General features: G+C 50.2%; 1 protein-coding gene across 28 annotated transcripts in view; it reads right to left on the bottom strand.

Moving 5' to 3' along the window:
* The window catches only part of Lrrfip1 (LRR binding FLII interacting protein 1), a 125,114-nt gene that overhangs the window by 8,236 nt on the left and 98,093 nt on the right, over positions 1 to 18,785 (bottom strand). For 12 of the 28 annotated variants that reach the window (XM_026395975.2, XM_026395977.2, XM_026395980.2 and 9 more), the window contains 9 exons: positions 15,473 to 15,508; positions 14,942 to 15,067; positions 13,282 to 13,353; positions 11,518 to 11,688; positions 9,773 to 9,865; positions 8,439 to 8,531; positions 7,365 to 7,457; positions 6,048 to 6,189; positions 925 to 3,938 (listed from right to left, as the gene is read on the bottom strand). In XM_026395975.2, the coding sequence (XP_026251760.2) occupies positions 2,230 to 3,938; positions 6,048 to 6,189; positions 7,365 to 7,457; positions 8,439 to 8,531; positions 9,773 to 9,865; positions 11,518 to 11,688; positions 13,282 to 13,353; positions 14,942 to 15,067; positions 15,473 to 15,508 (2,535 nt within the window). In that variant the 3' untranslated portion in view covers positions 925 to 2,229. Of the gene's footprint in view, positions 1 to 924; positions 3,939 to 6,047; positions 6,190 to 7,364; positions 7,458 to 8,438; positions 8,532 to 9,772; positions 9,866 to 11,517; positions 11,689 to 13,281; positions 13,354 to 14,941; positions 15,068 to 15,472; positions 15,509 to 18,785 lie in introns of those variants that run through there. The other 16 variants (XM_026395993.1, XM_026395994.1, XM_026396002.1 and 13 more) reach the window with 8 other exon arrangements.

The following is an 18,785-nucleotide window of genomic DNA, read 5'->3' as shown; positions in this document are numbered from 1 at the left end:
TTAATCACTTCTTGGGGGCTGAAGGGCCCTCCCTAGGACAAGCAGGGGCGGGGCGGGGCTGTGGTGCTGTCACATGCACAGGGCACAGAAGCTGATGTCTGCATCAAGGCACTGGAAGGACCAAGACATGACTCTGCTGTGGTACGCTCCTCCCTTGATTGTCTGCTGCTGATTCTCAGCTTCGGCACCCCACTAGACAGCTGAGCCTGTGCCTGTCCACTGGCCAGTGCCTTCAGCTATTCAGTGACCAGTGTGCTTGTCAATGAACAAATGAGCAGGTGAATGACAGAGGCTGGACAGTGAGCTCAAGGACCTGTGGTGTGCCTGATGTCACGTGCTGCTGGAGAACTTGGGGGAAAAGGACGGAGCTCAAGAAGACCAGAGGGTGTTACTCTAGTGTCTGGTTGTGGGGGGCCTCTGAAAGTCGAAACGAGAGCTGCCTTCCCACACACGCTCCAGCTCCAGCACACAGGCGGCTTGGCTGCAGTGACGTGGACCAGGGCCCCTTGCATCCTGCAGAGCCCTTGGCTGGAGCCTCCAGCGAGTCCCCCACTTCCGTGCGTTCATGGCACGAGAGGATTCATCATACCCACTGTCCTCTTCTTCCGTGCGCTTGAGCAGCACCGATCCAGGTTTACTGGCCACTTTGATCATTCTCCCCAACTACTCTATGTTGGCATGCTTAAACGGAGACCCTCCAGCTGGGCCCCACCTGGGGGGTCCAGAGAATGGCTCTCTACCAGTGCCAGGATGGCCCCAGGGAAGGCACATACCTACTACTGCCAGGCGGTGAGGAATAGAGGCTCAGAGCCCTGCGGGGTCAGCAGCCAGGAGCAGGGTCACGGTGTGAAACAGCAGCCGGGGTCAGAGGTCAAAGAGCCCACAGACTAAACCACAGCCTTGTTAAATTATAAAATGCTTTTATTTTAGTTATGTAACACTTAGGTTCGCCTCCAAATTTACTGAGGTTTTGGTCTTTCTGTACTCAATTGTATCTTGTAACAGTTAATACAAATTCCAATAATCTTATAAAGTGTCAATGGCATTCGTAATATACATTCCCTTGTGATTTTATACTTTACCATTACTTTTTTCTTAATTTATGATCATTTAAAATTTTTTAATATAGAAAAAATATAATTTTCCAGGCAGATCAAAACAAAAAATTCCAGTAAAAATATACTGAGGATAACAAATAAAAATATTTATACCAAAATACCAAAAGTCATTCAACTTTTTAAAATATCCTAGTTTAATCTAATGAGTAGTTTGCATTAGAACAAGTAATGTTTTGTGTTGCTCTTTTGAATAATGACTAAGACATTCAAACAGAAAGAGAAGTAATTTTAAGTTAAAAAATTTTAAGACTGCCCTTGTCTAAATACCACAGTAGGAAATGCAATTTCAACATATTTCTTGATAAAAATATTTTAAAAATAATCTTCATATACAATGAATCTGATACTTCATAAGCATGAAGTGAAGTCAAAATCTACAAAATAAACTTGGTCATCTGGACAATGCGATCCAAGGGTATTGGCATGAAATTAAATACATGAGGTAAAGAACAAAAAGACCTCCCTAGTGCTTTCAGATATTTACTGTTATCCCTAAAATGATCAATTATCGGCCTGAGGTGCGTATCTTATCACTCAGTGACCTACATGCCATTTGGACATTTATTTCAGTTAAATAAAATACTATGCAGGTGATAATGTACATGTTAAAATCAAATATGGAAGTACACAGACTTGAATGAGACGTATTAGTTTAAATTTGCACAATATTCATGATGCAGAAATCTAAGAGTGCTATTTGGTCATTTCATTGGATGTTGATATATTTGGTCCACATCTACATGCATAATGGCCTGGGGTCTAGCGAAGTAGTTTTACTTCAGGCTAGAATATAAAAAGAGTACGGATACCTTACTGTTTGCTGCTACTGGAAAGCTCTCCGTCAGAACTTACTCTGAAAACAAATGTCTTTCTTCCTAATATGGGTGACAACCTCAATGATTGAACACGAACCTGTAGGTAACAATGTAGCTAATGTGGTAAGTGAGTCACTGTCATACAGTACACCTAGATCAAGTAGGACGTTCCGCACTGTTGCCAGTGAGGTCGAGGAGGGCGTCTCTGACGCCTGGACTTGCTGTGCTGAGTGGGTCCGGCCTTCTCTGCCACCTGGTCTGGTGCCCGCCGGCTGCCCATCTGCGGCCAGCCTGCCCTAGGACATGGTGCAGTCTTCTTTGCTCTTGCCCTTCTCCCTTCCTTCTGCTTCTCTTCCACCCTCTGAACTGGAGTCCCCCGTCTCCCCTGCTGCTGCTGACAACTCACTGCTTTCTTGACCCAGGCTGTCCTGGGCCTTGTCAGCCACCTGACCTGGGTGTGGGGACGGATCCTGCCTCTGGGCACTCTCTGCCCGAGAGGCATCATCAGTGTCCTCTGAGGGGCTGTCTTCCAGCGGGGAGCTGCGGTCCCCTTCTCCCTTCTCTGGTTCTAGAGGACTGCTCTGGGTGCTGCTGGCTGCTTTGGCATCATCATCTTCATCTAATGCTTTATCACTAGCACTAGCACCTGACGACTCAACTGTCCCACCTTCAGGGTTCAACGTGCCTCCATGAGACATTCCCCCTGCCCTGGTCTTCACGTCACCGTCCTCGTGCTGAAGCTTTCCATTCAACTCCGTTTCACGATTCCCCGGACAATCAACATGCTCCCCGCTTCCTGCCACAATTTTCTGCTCTGGATTTTGGGTCACCTCATTTTGTGGTTCCACTATTCGTTTCTTGTCAGAAAACTGCACCTGCTCTTCTTCCTTAATCTCGCCCACCTCTGCGTCCTGATAGCTCAGTTCTTTCTTAACACCCTCAAGGGATTCTGCAGCTGCCGGTGATCTTTTCTTCTTGTTTTTCTTCTTCTTGTTCTTATTCTTCTTCTGGGGTGACTCTGAGGCCTCCGCCTGCTGGTCACTCTTCTCTTCCTCTGGTTCCTTGGCAGCAAGCAGTTCACCTTCAGCATCGGCCCTACCTGAGCCTGTTGCTTCCTGATGGCTGCCCTTGGCTGCTGGAGCACCAGGGATGGGCTGGGGTTCTGCGTGGCCTGGCTCCCCATCCCTCACCTCCGCAGCCCCACCCTTTTCTGCACTGTTCTTCCCACCGGCTTCTGTGCTATGAACTGGGGCCTCTCTCAGCTCAGCTGCCTCCCGGTTGGTGAGCTCCTTCTCTAAGCTCTGCCCTGCACTGGTGCTAAACACACACTGTCCACCTTGAGTCACTGGGTCGTCACCATGCTTCAGAGGACTTGCAGGCACTGTGCCCACTTGCTCCCCAGCTGGCACCCCCCCTGCCTCTACTGTACTCCCCAGGTGACCCCCACTTGGCCCTCCAGCGTCTGTCCTATTCATTCTTTCAACTTCGGGTATTGGCACAGGAGCAGATTCCTGGCATGTCTGTGAGCTAACCTCTTCCAAGTCGTTTTTCCAATCCTCCTGCTTTTCTTTTTCCTGCCTTCCTACAGATGGCTCACTTTGGCTTTTGATATCCAAGGCAGTGCAACTGCCCTGCCCATTCGTGGGTACTGGGGCTTCCTTGTCTAAATCCCTCCAATAGCCAGGCTGCTCTAGGGAAGCCCCAGTTTCACCATCTGGCACATCTGTGACCCCTCTTGACTCAACCTGCCCTGGACTTTCAAGGAAAGCAGTATTCTCTAGAACTTGGTCGTGAACCTGCTCCTCACAGTTAGCATTTGCTCTGGGTCCTGGGGACGGGGCACTGTCTCCAGAGGTTTTCTGCTCCTCCACATTTTCACCAGGATGTGATACATAATCCTTTACTGTGTCCTCTTTGTGCTGTTCTTGCTCAGTATTCTGCAAGATTGCTCTTTTCCCCATATTCTCCACAATTTCATTTTTCACCTTCACTTCTGTGGCTCTTCCTAAAAGACCATTGAGAGAATTGAAGGGACCCCATGATGCAGTGACCACTCAACATATATTAAAAAGTAAACACAGGTTCTAATACCCACCCAGCCCTGTTCCTAGAGAGAGTGAGTCATCAAAGAATCACATGAAATGGAGGCTTCTGCTATTTCAGTGTGGCAAAGCAGCAACTGCATTAGCAAGAATCGGATCAGTGAGGCCTGGCCACCGTCTCCAAGGCAACAGTGTGCTGGTGCTGCCGTGCATGAGCTTTTCAAGGTGAATTCACATCTTAACACAAAGAAACAGCTCTGGATCAGAGAGCCAAACAACCCAAAATGATGGGTTTAAGAATGGACTGCAGGTCCGTTCCCATTTCCAAATGTACATCCTGACACCTCGTGCTTTTCCGGTTATCAAGTGGCTTTGCTGATCAGAGCCCCTAAGTGGCTCTCAAATTGTTGTTTTTAAAGAATGTTCAGTTCAGTTTCAGAAGCTTAGACTCAAGATCCATCTCAATGAGGATACCTTTAAAATAGCTCCTATAAGGCAAAGAGAAAGCTATGCTCCACTGCCCAAGCATTGTCTTCCTGAAAGAGTGTCGACATCTGTCCTGAATCCTCAGCTCAGCCCAGGAGCCTGTGCATCCCAGCAGGAGGCAAGGCTGGATGCCAGGGGACCACTTAATTAAGACACTGTTTACAAGTAGGAAGCTTGACACTGCTTTGGAACAAACAGTTATACTTGAGATTCTCTAAACAAGCCTGCGCCTATTAGATACCATGTTACTGGAAGCCAAAGCCTGACAATCTTGTAGCCAGTCGTCTCCACACTGGGGCCATGACCCCAGGAAAATAGGGGAGATACTAGCACTACGATTTAGTTTTATTTTACCTTTTAAACATTTCTATTATTCTATGTCTTATGAGGTACTTTCTATATCAATGAAACAGTACACATAAGTACATTAAAAGATAACATGTGTATTGATAAATTCCCACAATCCTTTACTGGCGGGATATGTGAGCTAAAACACTAAAGACCATCACAAAGCTGGCATTTAAGCAGCTCATGGTGGTTATAAAAGGTATACAAAACAGCTATTGGACAAGAGCAGCATGGTCAATCCCTACCTGCTCAGCACCCCTTCTAAAGGCATGATGGTAATTCATTAATTCACCTTTTCTTCCCAACAACTTTTACACAGTTCCAAGTGCTGTCTTTAGGAGTGGTAAAGATAAAAAGGGACTTCCCTGGGAGATGAGTCCTGAGAAGCTAAAGCCTACAGGTTTCCACATTTGCATAAAGAAAACTAAGTAAGCTGAAAACTTCTAATTTGCAATTAAAAATCATGGGCTCTCTCTTATTCCAGCCTCACTGATAAAAACTTGAAGGGCAACTGGTACTAGGGACAGACCAGGCCTTTTTTAGGGAGTGCAGCTTCAGGCTGAGGGCTTATCCCAAAGCCAGACGGTATGATGAATATTAGTGAGTTGCTGCAGGTGGTTGAAAATCATATAAAACATCCCATGATCCACTGGACTCCACCACCTGATCCTCGTGCGGAAGCAAGGGCACGGCATTTGAAGGAGCATGCTCGACCAAGGCCTCCTACACCCTGGCCACACCCACCACCCAGGACTGCCTGCCCCCCACCCAGCTGGGTGGAGACCGACAACCCGTGTGTGCTCCATGTGCCCCTCGTGCCTGCAGGACGCTGAGCAGGGCACAGGCTGTGACAGCATGGCAGGCTCCTGTGGCCACCTAACCTGCTTCGCAGCCTCGGCTACTCTGATCTGATAGCTCCATAACGAAGCAGGTTAAAGCCACACTTGGCACAGATTTGAGGAGAGCACGGTCACCCAGTGCTGGTCCCTCCTTACACTCACAGCTTTGAGACGCAGAGGTACGTGGATCGAGCCACTGTGGTAAGCTGGAGGAGGTGCATGCCAGACAACGCGTGTGGGCCCTCACACTGATTGGCAGGAAATTACCATGACGTGACAGAACAAATGGCATGCTGTGTGACTGTTAATTGATCAGTTACGATTGCTTCAATTCTAAAAATGCATGGAATGTGAGCCAAGGCTGATTGAAAGATGAAGGGATCAGGAACGCATACTTACCCAGTGTCCCGTCCCCGGCCGACTTGAGGGCATTTAACTCCTCTTTAGTGATCTTGGTGGAGCCTTGGTACCCAACATTGTTTAGTGTATCTGAAGTCTCTCCATTGTTGGCTATTTCTGAATTTAGGATGATTCCATGTTTCTGGGAACAAAAACAGGCTCACTGTAATACTCAGAAATATCAGGTTAAAACTTTTTTTATTAATAATCTTAAAAAAAGGAAAGTGTTTTTCCTGGAGAGGGAGACTCCAGAGGGACGCAGAGGTGCCTGGGCACCACGCTTGTAAGTGCTCCACCAGCACACAAGTCTGTGGCGGCTTCCTCCACATGCTGCCTCCTTTGGGCTCCTATCTGGGACCTAATTTTCTGGTGACAAGATACTTTCAACAGGGATCCTTTAAACCAGGCATAAGAGCCCCTGAGCTGCCACAAGTGGCACTCCAAGCCGTCCCTGGGAAGTGCCCCTCAGCCACACAGCCCCGAGAGAAAGGCGTGCTCAGGTGTTCTGGAAGGAATGAGACTCATGCTGCGGGGATTCAGAGGGGTCCGGAATGCTGCACGCATTCAAAAGAATGAGCATGTCCACGACACGACACGGAGAGACGCTTGGCAGCCCTGGGGTCCTGACTTGCCGGCCGCCCCTGCCTCACAGCTCTTCCCGGATGCTTCGGGCACAGCCTCTGAGGAGCATCCTTGGCCACCTGACTCCAGGCCTGTGCCCTGCGGGTTCAGGAATTTAAGAGCAGACATGACATGTCCCCGACACGAAGGTGTCACCAGGGCCATGCCTTGTTCAACACTCCCTCCTGCAGCACTCCAGAGCCCCCCTAGATGCTGCCCATTGGGCTTCTACTGCAGCTGCAGGTCCCTTGACATGGTGTCCAGGATGTGGGCTGTCCTTCTCCCAGGACCAGGAGGTCTCAAGGTCTCAAGCATGGGCCTAACCCCACCACTTAGCCCAGACACTGCTCATCAGGAGAAGTCTATGGGGGGAGGCTTTATTCCAAGGACACAAATACATTTTCCAACCTGGAGGAATATTCTAGAAGGCTTACTAATGAGTATGAGGAAAACTCAGGTAACAAAAACAACAAAAAAACCACCCAGAGCTGCAAACCTGAGGTCCTTCCAAGATCACTTGTGCTTATGAGCACCTAATGACCCCGATCTGCACTGACTTCATGTGATTCCTCAGGGCAGTGAAAGTACGCCTTGCGTGCATCAATGTCACAGTATAGACACAGCTGACACAGTCACAGAAGCCCAGAATTGGCTGTGGCCACTGGGGTATTTTTAAACAGGACTTTGACTTCATACCTTCAATTCCTCTTTCAGCTTGACTATTTCTTCTCTAAGATCATCTCGTTCGCTTCTTATGGAATCAAAGAACTCTTTCTGCCTCTCTAAGGCCTGAGTGTGCAGCGGAGCAGAGAGAAAGAAGACAGGCAAGAAGAGCAGTTACTTCAGGAGCAGCGGCGAGAAGGCGGCTCTACTGTCCACACACTAAGCAGCCCAGACATGGAAAGATGCTTAAGGAGCAGACAGAACAGGCAGCAAGCATCTGTGCGGTGGCCGGGTGCAGGGTGCTAGCTTCTGGAAGCTCGCGAGCAGGCTCATGGAAACCCAGAGGCGGCTTCAGGGCCTCGAGTGCTAGCTGGGCCTGCACCCGCACGGCGTTGAAGTCCCCACGAGCAATGTGTTCACTTAACTGAGGGACAGACAAAGAACCAAGAGGAGTGCTGAAGAGCCCCCAAATGGGAACTCTTCCGTCATTTTTACACATAGATGATGAGTGTTTGTTGTCCCTGATAAAAGTAAACCTGTCTGAACACATGCATCTGTGCACAGGCACTCCTAGCTAAGTGCTGCTGGGTGTGTAAAGTGCAGCCAGGGTGCAGTTCACACAGTGGACCTGCAGACACATGGTCACACACCATTAGGCCTTCATCGGGGCTGGGTCATGTGAGTTTCTATGTTTTAGAAGCTCTTTGCGACTATGGCTCTGTGGGGTCCCTGTCTTCCTATCTGTCACTGCTGAACGTGGGTGGGCTGCCTCTTTGCAGAGGGAGTGGGTCTCAGGAGGCCACCCTGGGGAGATTTCGATGTAGAACTATGTGGGGTGCAGCTCCTGCTACCCATAGTTTCCGTAAACCCTTCTGAGAAAAAACCCAGGCAAGGCCAAGCAGGGTCCTGGGCCCCTCACCATGCAGCCAGGGAAAGCAGTCAACTCCAAATCTTAGTTACTATCAATTTGCTAAGTTAGTGCATGAACTCTGTTCCTAATTTTGTGTCACACGGGAGTTGCATGCACCCACACAAGCTTTTGCAAACCAAACATTCTGCAATAACTGTTCGCTAAGCCGCTTGCCCAATTCAACTTGAGAATCCTACCCCTATCTTTTTGTCTTTCCACTCTATTGTTTCCTGAAGATCAGAAATCTCCCTGATATAACTCTCCTGCTTCTGCTGTAGTTGTCGGATTTCCTGAGGAAAGGAACAGATGGAAAGAAAGCAGGTAAAGGGTCAAGCAGGAAGAAGGGCCCGGTGCTGGATACCCAGCGAGCTCGGACAGCTGAGTCCACAAGGGGCCGTTTCACCTCATCAGCCCTGAGCTCACCAGTATCCGAGGGTTTTCCCTTGCTTTACTCTCAGCTCTAAGAAGTCCAGGGAGAAAACCTGCCATGGTGAATTCTCACCCCAAAGTCACCAGTTAAAGTACTGATTAACTTAAAAATTAAAACCCAACCCCATATAGTTGTGCTTTGCTGGACATCGTGGATTCAGTGGGAGAAAGGTATTGTGAGACGACATCTTCACTGTGCAAATACCACAGAGTGGGCTGACACAGAGCAAGATGGCTACGATGACACTAGCTGATATACTGTGGGACCAGGGTTGTACCTGTGGTGCACTGCTGACTGAAATGTCACGTGATACATGACTGTATTAGTTTCTTCTTGCTGCTGTAACAAATCACCACAAACTAAATGGCTTAAAACAATATCAATTTATTCTCTTACAGTTCTGGAGACTGGAAGTTCAAAGTGAGTCTTATGGGCTAAAATCAAGGTAGGGGCAGGCCTGTGTTCCTTCCTGGGGGCTCCAGGGGAGATGGTCTTGCTTTTTTCCCCTTCTAGAACCCTTTTAGACATACCTTGGCCTTGGCTATTCCTCACATCACTCCACTCCCTGCTTGGGTCTGACGTCCCCTACTTTGGCCTCTCCTTGCAAGGACCCTTGTGATCGTATCAGACCCAGCAGTGGCCCTGGTTAACACCCCAAGGCCTTTACCTTAGTCATTTCTGCACAGTCGCTCTGCTGTGTCAGGCAACACACCTACAACCTCCAGGGATCAGGATGTGGGCGTCTGTTCTGTCTACCACATGTCCCCAAATAAGCACACCGCCACCAAGAGAATAAGAATCTTCACCCATGGAGGCACTTCCTTTTAGGTCAGGCAGGTGAGACCCTGATCTGACAGGATGAGTGTCCTCTGCCATGTGAGAACACAGCAAGGAGGCCGCAGTGGGAGGCCTTGTCTGGAACTTCCCGTCTCCAGAACTGTGAGAGGGTGAGGCGCAGCTCTGGCCTGAGGGAAGCCCGTCTGAGCCCGTCTGAGCCAGTCTGAACCAGTCTGAGCAAGACTGAGCTCGTCTGAGCCCGTCTGAGCTAAAACCAACAAATGTTCCAACTCCAAAAGGAAAGGAAAGGAAACCGCCACCTACCTCCAGCATTTCTTCCCTCTGCCTCAGCGCCTCCTTGACTTCAGCAAACTGGAACTGCAGTACGCTGTGGGCATGCTTTTCCCGCTCAAACTCCTGCAGGGAGGAAAGGCCTGTTCTGTCACCCTAGCACGTCCCCACGCATTTCCCTCAGGAGACTGTAAAGTCAACCTGAGGAGTTTCGCAGCTTCCTGGTTCCTCTCTGGGTCCCCAGGGCCATGTGGAGCCGGGGTGAGGAGCCCTGCACAGGGCCAGGAAAAATGATGCCCGATTTGAAAAGCAAATCACTGTGGAAATAGGGGATCCGAGCAGCCTCCTTGCCGACTCCACACCAGAGCTGCCACTCCTAAGACAAGGCAGGAGAGGGCGGAGGGGGCAAGCACAGCGCCTGCAGGGCACCCTGCCCCGCGTCCAGCCCCTGCACGAGGTCCAGTCCAGGGACCAGGTCACATGGCTTTTCTGTTCTGCAGCCCACACGGTGGCACAACTACTACTAATGTCCCTGGATCTGCGTAGGCAGGCTGTTTGGGAAGGGTTCCACCTTGGCAACCCTGTCTCCATCGTGGGAGCACATTTTAGCACCACCCAGCTTCTGGAGTTAGGCTTGAGGGTTTGCATTCCATTTCACGGGGCCTGAGGATGGTGGTCTAGGGTTCGAATGCTCCACCGTGCCTGCCAGCACTGGGGCCCACAGCTGTTCACCCCCACCATGTCCTCGGGCCTCATGAGACTCTCTCAGAGCTTGGCTGTCAGGAACTGTGTGCAAAATTCCTTTTAGCTTCTAACATGATCCTGTGGCAAAGAAGTAGGCCTTTGAGTTGGTGATGGGACCTTGGTTTTAATACTTGGGATTCTGACCATACAATCAGTTTAAAAGATGAGGATGACATTCACATATTAAATTCTCTGTTCATCTCAGAATACTCTGCAAAGAACTGGATGACATTCTAGGGTTTGATAAACCAGCTAATTCCTACAAATAGGAAAAACAAGTATTCCTAGCTGGGTGTGGTGTTGCACACTTATAATCCCAGCTGCTCAGGAGGATTCCAAGTTCAAGGTCAGCCTGGGCAACTTAGCTAGAACCTGTCTCAAAAATTAAAAATAAAAATGTCTGGGGATGTAGCTTAGTGAGAGAGCATCACTGGGTTCAACCCTGGTACCACTGAAACAAACAGAACCCAAGTATTCCTTCCTCCTGAAGAACAGCTGGGCTCGGCTACCTCAGTAGGTCTCCTGTCATTAACTTTAACAGGCTGACGCCAATAACATAAGTTAACAGCAGACCAATCCCAGTGGTTCTTAGTGCAAGTGCAAATGAGACTCTTCTCTGAGCTTAAATAAAGGTATTTAATTCTTAAATGGAGAAACCATGTCTCCCCATCAGCAAAAAATAAAAACAATTTTCTTAACACCTTTGATACCTTTAACTATTTCTCTGTGGTATTGAGAAGCAACAGAAAATGTATGCCCATAGGAAAAAATCATCTAACTGTGCCTTTTCCAAGCATGTTGGTTCTTTTGCAAGCATGCTTATCCATGGTTAGGATAGCACCTTCCTCGCAAACAACGACCTTCTCTAATGAAACTGCCTCTGCTTTACGTGTTGAAATGACAGCCAACCTTTCAAGGCACTTGGCAAAGAGCATGGCATGTCTTCAGCTGTTGGAGTTTCCCGGGCCCCTGACGGCCCATTCACAGCCCCCGAGCCCTGGCCAGCGCTGCGCCCTGTACACACCACAGCTTACTTTGCTTTTCTCTTCGTACTGTCGCTGAGACTCAGCCAGCTGCTCCTCGAGCTCCAGCAGCGTGTCCTTCAGGTTGTCAACCTGATACATGAAGTTGGTCTTCTCGTTGTCTAGCTGGGCGTTGGAAACCATAGCCTTCTTGTATTTCTCTTCCACTTCTGCTAGTGAGTCCTGCAGAAACCGGAGCATAGTTTTGAAATTGTGATAAGAAAGTCAAAATAAAGATTAATTTGGTATTCTTTAAAAGCAATACCCAAACTCAGCCTTTAGTGTAGATGTCATTTCTTAGGGAAAATGTGTCACAGTGAGAAGCACATGGCAATGCCACACACGGAAATCCCGCTTTTCAAGGTGACCAAGTTCTCATTGTGCAGACGATTTGTTTGTGACTCTCTTTTCCTTTGGGCAGGAGGAACATAGGGTGCAAGCTCAGGGGAGCAGCCAGTCTTCCCACCAAGGTGTCAGGGCTGCTCAACAGGTTCCTAAAGTCATCCCTGGGGACATGTGGCTGGGATCTGGGAAAGAGCCAGTGGCTGGGGGAGACTAAACCCCACCACAAGCAATGCAGCCACCCCAGTTCTGCCTCACGCACCAGGAGACGATTGACAGTAACTCCGATTTTGACCCATCAGGAAACGAAACAAGGCAGACACGTCTCACTGGAAAAGTCCTGGAAGGACACAGTTCATTCCCAGCCCAGGGAAAGAGGCCAGCAAGAGGAGCTCCCCCCGAACCTGCAGGTCCCAACACATGACTATGGGAAGGTGCTGCCAGAGAGAGGGTGGAGTCACCAGGTGCAAACTGCGCAGGGCTAAAGACAGAGGTGGGGGACACGTGGCCAGGAGCAGAGGGGGCCGTGCGGAGCTGCGTGGAGCCCTGCAGGTCAAACCAGGGCAACGCTGTGGGCAGGAACAGTGGTTCCCGTCGCTCGCTCCCATTTTACTTGAGTCAAAAGCCAGAGTCTTGATTTCCTCCCTTTGGAGGAAATAGAGGTGGCAATAAAGAGAACGAGGACTTGGTCATGTGACGTGTGTTGCTTCCTTTGTTTGATGTCCTTTGACGCTGATTTAGACAATTTTCGGTACTTTCTGAGAGCCAAAAAGGAAGTAACAGATTTGCCAGCTCTTGCTTTATCCTGACTGCCCTGAGCTGCCTGGAGGGTTTGCCGGTCACACTCCTGGATGACGCCTCCATGGAACCTCTCACCTACTGTCAAGGGACAGGGCAACCAAGTCTCCTGAGGCACAGTGAAGTAACTCCCCGTTCTGAAAGGAGCGTGCACACACTCAGACACAGATTTGGCTACTGCTTCACTTGTGACCGCACGGCATGCAAACAGTCCGGATGCTTCAAAGGCATGCGTGTTAGGATGGCCCTGCTGGTGGATGCCAGATGTTCTGAGAAGCAAATCAAGGGAAGCACATTCCCTATGCTTTCAGAAAGCAAAGGGAACCAAGGACATTCCCCACACTCTGCTGTACCAGAGGGAAATGAGAGACGGGGTGCAAGTCTGGGGTAGGGTGGTGAGCGCAAGACCATTGGGCTGTGTGGGTGGCCTTCCCACTGGGGCGCTGCACCTTTGACACTGGGTTCAGACGCTGCATTTGGGAGAAGGGGACACATCACGCGGGCATGCCCGCCACTCCAAGCTCATCCACAGCCTGGGCCTCTTCAGACTGGGCGTGCACCTGGAACTTCGTCTGTGGGATTTTCTGAAGTTAGGCTGGGTTAGTACCGTGAGCCCACCCTTCTGTAAACTGGTACCTTCATCTCTTTCAGTCCTTGCATGTATTTGCCTTCTACATCCTGAATCTGGTCCTTTAACTCATTGAGTTCCTGGGGGAAATGGCACAGTAGGCAAATGACATCAAAGAAAAAAATCAGCAGAGATCACACACACCTCAAGCTCAGGCGCCTGAGCAGGCGTCTGCTATTCGGGTGGCCTGAGTGTACATTTTCTCTTTGAAATGTTAAGGGAAGATAAAATAAACATCAATCCTATAAAAATTAAGATTTAGGTATGTCTCATATTTTTCACCATTTTATAAAATTTGGGTGTACCTTTTATGATGTTAGTTTTAAAAACTGGAACTTCTGGAAATAGCACCAGCACTCTGCTGCCTACTCAGCAATCCACCCAGGCACTGAGAGACCTGGTTCTGTGCAGGACACAGCAAGGTGCTAGGCACAGGACTCGGCAGCACTTTCTCTTACGGAGCTCCATGCCTGCCTGCGTGTCTCCTTCACCCCCCAAATCCTGGGGCTTGGGACAGCGTCCAGCATGAGCCAGACTCTCAGCAAGTCTAGCTTGTTGGACGGATGAACGGTGCTCACAAACTAAGAGCTGAGACAAAACAGGACTGCACAGAGCTTTACCTCCAGGAGAGAGAGACGGGCACCATGTGCTGAGAGGCTACAGACACCTGTGATCCCAGGGACTTGGGAGGCTGAGGCAGAAGGATTACAAGTTCAAGGCTAGCCTCAGCAACGTGGCAAGAAACCGTCTCAAAAAAAAAGGGGGGGGGGTTGGAGATAACCTTAATGGTAAAGTGCCCCTGGGTTCAATCCCAGGACCCCTACCCTCCAAAGAAAATCTGTTCTGGTTTCAGATACTCATAATACATAGACTTTGGAAGGTAATTTCAAGGTAACCCAGTCCAGCCTCCAGTGGATGCTGAAATCCTTCTCTGTCCCCTTGGGCAAACGACATCCAGCTGCTCAGACATCACCAGGGGAGCAGACCCTCCTTTTAACCAGCTTTGACTATTATAAAATTCCTCCACAGGAGAAGCCCAGCCCAGCTGCCTCAGCTCCGGTGTCTCGGTTCTGTCCTCTGAAGGAACAAGGCTTGCTTACCTGGCCTGCCCCCCTGCAGCCACAATGGCCCTAGGTACTTGAACAAATACCACTAGGTTGTTTCTCTTTTGCTCACAGAGAATGCTACCAAGTGCCTGGCACCGTCCTCGATGCCAGGGATATGTCATATCCACCTTCTAGTGGAAAAAAGTCACTAAGATACAATGAGGCCTGCGAGGGCACATTATAAATAGAACGTAAGGGCACGTTCCAGAGAGAGGGAGGGGACATTCAGAGGCCTGGCTGTGTGCCAGGCTTGGTGAGGTCTGTGAGCAGCAAGCGAGTGTCCAAATACTCCAAAAAACGTAGCAGAACCCAGAGATGAACAACCCCACCAACAGCACGTGGCTGGTAAGGAGGGCGTGAGGGTGGGCACAGTCTCCCTGGTGGGTGAGATGGGGTCAGGAGACACCTTCTGCACTGCCTTTTGCTGTTATGAGATACTGTTTAGGGGAGGCAAAGGAGACAGGACCTCGAAGAAAGATCCAGAGCTTTACAAACACTCCTTTTAGTGGAAGACGGATTTTCACAAAAGGCCCCTTCCCGCCATGGCAGAGCGCCGCCTTACCTTGATCTCCCTGATGGAGGCCTCGGTGTCAATGGAGATGGAGGTGTCTCCGCTTCCTCTCCGGGAAGACGTTCCACCCAGGGAGGCCAGCGTGGCTGCAGACAAGCCCGGCATGTTGCGAGACCCCTGCAAAGTGTGAGGAAAACGTGATGCAGACACAACCCCCCTTCCCGATGAGCCCAAGGGCGCACAGCCCCACGCTAACTCCACTTCCCGATGGGGGGTCATCTGTGGGCATGTGGGGAGCAACAGTGAATGGCAGGTTTGCTCTCAGGGCTCACGGGCACCACGGGCTCTGTCTGGCCTAGCTGTGTTGGGCCTCCACTGTCCAACACACACGGCATGTGAACAGGGACCCCGTGGGGATGTGACGCCATGGGGGTGGCCCTCTCTCCTGGCCTTGTCATGCACTGTCCATTGTCTTTACTAAACACCAAGCAACACGCTTGCTTCTCAGTTCCAAAGGGGAGCCCTGGGACCCTCCAGGTTGATGAACAGCGTATGGCAGAGGCTGACACAGAAATTCCATACCTTCTCAGCAAAATCTTTCTCTGGTCTCTCTTCAACCTATAAAAGAAAATGGACAGATATCAAATACTTCAAAGCATTAAATGGATATGAACTTAGGGGATAAGATGATAAAACAAAACATTAACTTCCTCTGTCAACTAACAACAGCCAAGAATTTGGCTTTTGCCTTCTTTCCTGTTCGGAGGTGGTCTCCTTGAGGCCCCTCTCCTATTTCCCCATGGGAATCCGGGCGGCAGTGGGGCAGGGAGCATCCTCTGGTGCTACCAGAAGGTGTGCATGGTGTCAAGCCCAGGGTGATGCAGGTCTGCCAGGGCCTTTTGAACAGAGGCTGAGGATGGCATTGGGGCTGCTGCTTTCTTTGCTCTCATCCAACAAGAGACCCAGTCCTCTCTGGCCTGGTGAAGCTCCCCTCCCCACCTGCTGGGCCCGCCCAGGCTGCACTTCTCTTCAGGTGTCCACCTTCTTGCTTTTCCCTCTGAGGTCCCTGGTGCTACCTCTGGTAGCCAGAGCATCAGCCAAAGATGCAAACAGCAAACGCAGGTCACACCCCTGACTCGCCCATCTGGAGGGTGGCTAGAGACACTGCAGTCACCTCTGCATTTTACACAATGGGCAGTTTGGACTGCAGTTCCAGGAATCTTAACTGAGCTCTGTCCAAGGCTGGGCTTATGAACACAGACAGCTCAGAATGATGCTGGTGCAGGGACACCAATGTCCCTCTCTGCACAGGTTCTCACAGATGGCACAAGACGGCCTCCTCCAAATGACCACTTCCTGTCTGCCCACCATGCATCCTCGATGGGCCAGAAGACCAGGCCCTCATCATCAGTGCCCAAGAAGAAGGCCCATTGACTGCCACCTTTGTGGCAACTCCTCTCCAAGGGTGAGACACCTGAGACTAAAATAATAGGGCAAAGAGTTTTGGTGCATCAGCCAACCTGGGGATCAAGTGGAATCACCTGGAACCCTCCTTTAATGCAAGGGAGAGAAGCTCCGAGGTTGGCTGAGTGCAGGCTGGTGATGCCCAGGGTCTGCTGCTCCACAGACCCAGGCTCACCCGGGGCTGTCCTGAGGCCTCCTGTGGTCTCACCTGCCTTTTCACACTCCTAGATTCAGCGTGAGCTTTGTGCTCATCTGTCTCCTTAGCACCCTAAGAGCAGACAGGCCACCGAGTCTCACTCCCCAGCTTGTTAAATAAGCCCCTGGGCTGGGGCAGGGGCTTCGTTCCTGGTGGTCCCTCTGTCCAGAGCATCTCTCTTCCCACTTAGCCATGGCCGCTGTCCTCTAGGGACCAGGCAGAGGCCTGTGTCTCATGATGCTTCCTATGCAGCTTTCCTGATGTCCTTTCAACCCAAGGCTGCGCCATCAGACCTGGTAAAGACGGTGGCTCTGTAATGACAGGCACCGCGTGCCATGGCCGACGCTTGCCCCGTGTGTCTGAAAGCACACTGGAGTCATTACTTTTCAGATGTGCATGCCACATTGGCCTGACCACTTTTGGGGGTGCTGAGGCAGACCCCAAACCAGATGGTTGTACCTCATCATCTCTGGAAGAGCCCAGAGTCTTGAGCTTTGAGGACGATTTCAAGTGTGGTTTTCTCTCCACGTGGGAATGAGAATACTCCTGAAACTTTATCCAAACTAGAATGTCAGCAAACTGTCTAGCACCTACTCTGTGGGGACCTATTTCCTGAGTCTGTGGAACAGAGGACCAAGACAAAGGTGGCCTAGCTCTAGATGGGGCACAAAGGACCATCTCCACGGGCAGCCGTTGCTCTCTGTGTCACACCCATTCCTTTTCTGCTGTTCCTGGCAATAGAGGGGGACTGTGCACCAAGAACCGTCTCCCGAACCGCGGGTTCCCCTACAGAGGCACCCGTGCCTACAAGGCCCACCCCAGGTGGCTGCTTTTTGCCTTTTTTTTTTTTTAAGAATTTCTTGCAAAAAAAGATGAAGAGGAATGGGTGGCAGACCAATGAAGCTGGCTTTTTGGGGGGCGAGGGGAGGGCCCCTTGTACTGCATTTTCTCTCTCTGGTATTTGTAAAATACCAAACAAGGAATTAAAAAGCCCTAAAACCATAGTGGCTCATTCTATAAACAAACAAAAAAGTCTTTGCTCTGAGGTGTGTAATCGACTCAGAATGTGAAAATGGGGGGTATTTTTTAAGTGGAGACCATGTAGGAAAAATATTTTAAATTAAGCTCTCAATGAAAGATAGAAAACGCATACTTAACTAATCTTTGTTCAGCACATCACAGCAAATTCCACTTTGTTTTCCAAATTAGAAGGGACACACGGATGTCCCAGTGTTCCTCAACACCAGAAATTAACATAGAGCCCAGGGGGACCCAGTTCAGGCCCAGGGAGCCGTCACACCACCAGCTCCCACTAGGTGGCAGCCTGGGCCAGGTCTGGGGTCAGGTCAGAGAGAAGCTGTCATGTGGCTGTGCCCTTCCCATAAAGCCCCTGGCACAAAAGGATGAGTCAAACAGATGGAGCTCTTTTTGCATAAAACACAACTTTTATCTCTGAAAATTAGAGAATTTTAAAAGCATTCATGGTTGCTGCAGGACCTGGGCTGAGGATGGACCCAGGACCCCTGCAGAACCTTTGTTCTCCCATGGTGTCCGACACTGGAGGTCAGTGTGGAAAGGCACACCAATAAACAGGGTGTGTGCACCTTCCATGTCACCACTGACAGGCAGGGTTGAGAACTACTGGACAGAGCCCCTCCTAAAGAGATTTCAGTGGAAGCTCAGTTCACAGCTGAACTTCCTTTCAAAAACAAGTGCCCTAGAGCAGCACACGGGGTGATCTAGGAATCCCCTTTGCTCAGTGTCCAGATGAGGCCACTTCACGGGCTTGCCTGGGCATGGCGAGGGCCAGAGTCAGAACGGTTGTGGGCGCCTGTCCTCACACACAGAGACCCCAGCAGAAGGACCAGGCATAGAGGGGACCTCTTCTCACGGTGTCCCACTCTCAGCCAGGCCACACCAACCCCAGGAGGGAAACAGGATCACTGAAGCAATGTCCCTCAAAACAAAGTGACAGCAGCAGACACCACTCAAGAACATTCATTTCAGGGCAATTTGAATGGTGGGGTCTCCCATGGGGCGGGGAGAGTCTGGGTTTTATATCCAATAGAGTTTGCAGTATCCTGAGCACTCACCCTGGAACTCCAGGTCCAGGGCCACCTGTCCCCACCCGAGTCTCGCACAATGATCTTGATTTTTCTAGTTCAAATGGGCAGAGACCCGAGTTCACCACACGTTTTCTCTGAATAAATGAGGTGACACATGGGTCCAGGCTCC

Source organism: Urocitellus parryii, chromosome 1, assembly GCF_045843805.1.
Source record: "Urocitellus parryii isolate mUroPar1 chromosome 1, mUroPar1.hap1, whole genome shotgun sequence".
Classification (NCBI taxonomy): domain Eukaryota; kingdom Metazoa; phylum Chordata; class Mammalia; order Rodentia; family Sciuridae; genus Urocitellus; species Urocitellus parryii.
Note: the sequence above shows the minus strand (reverse complement) of the source record. Positions and strands in the feature narration are given on the sequence as shown.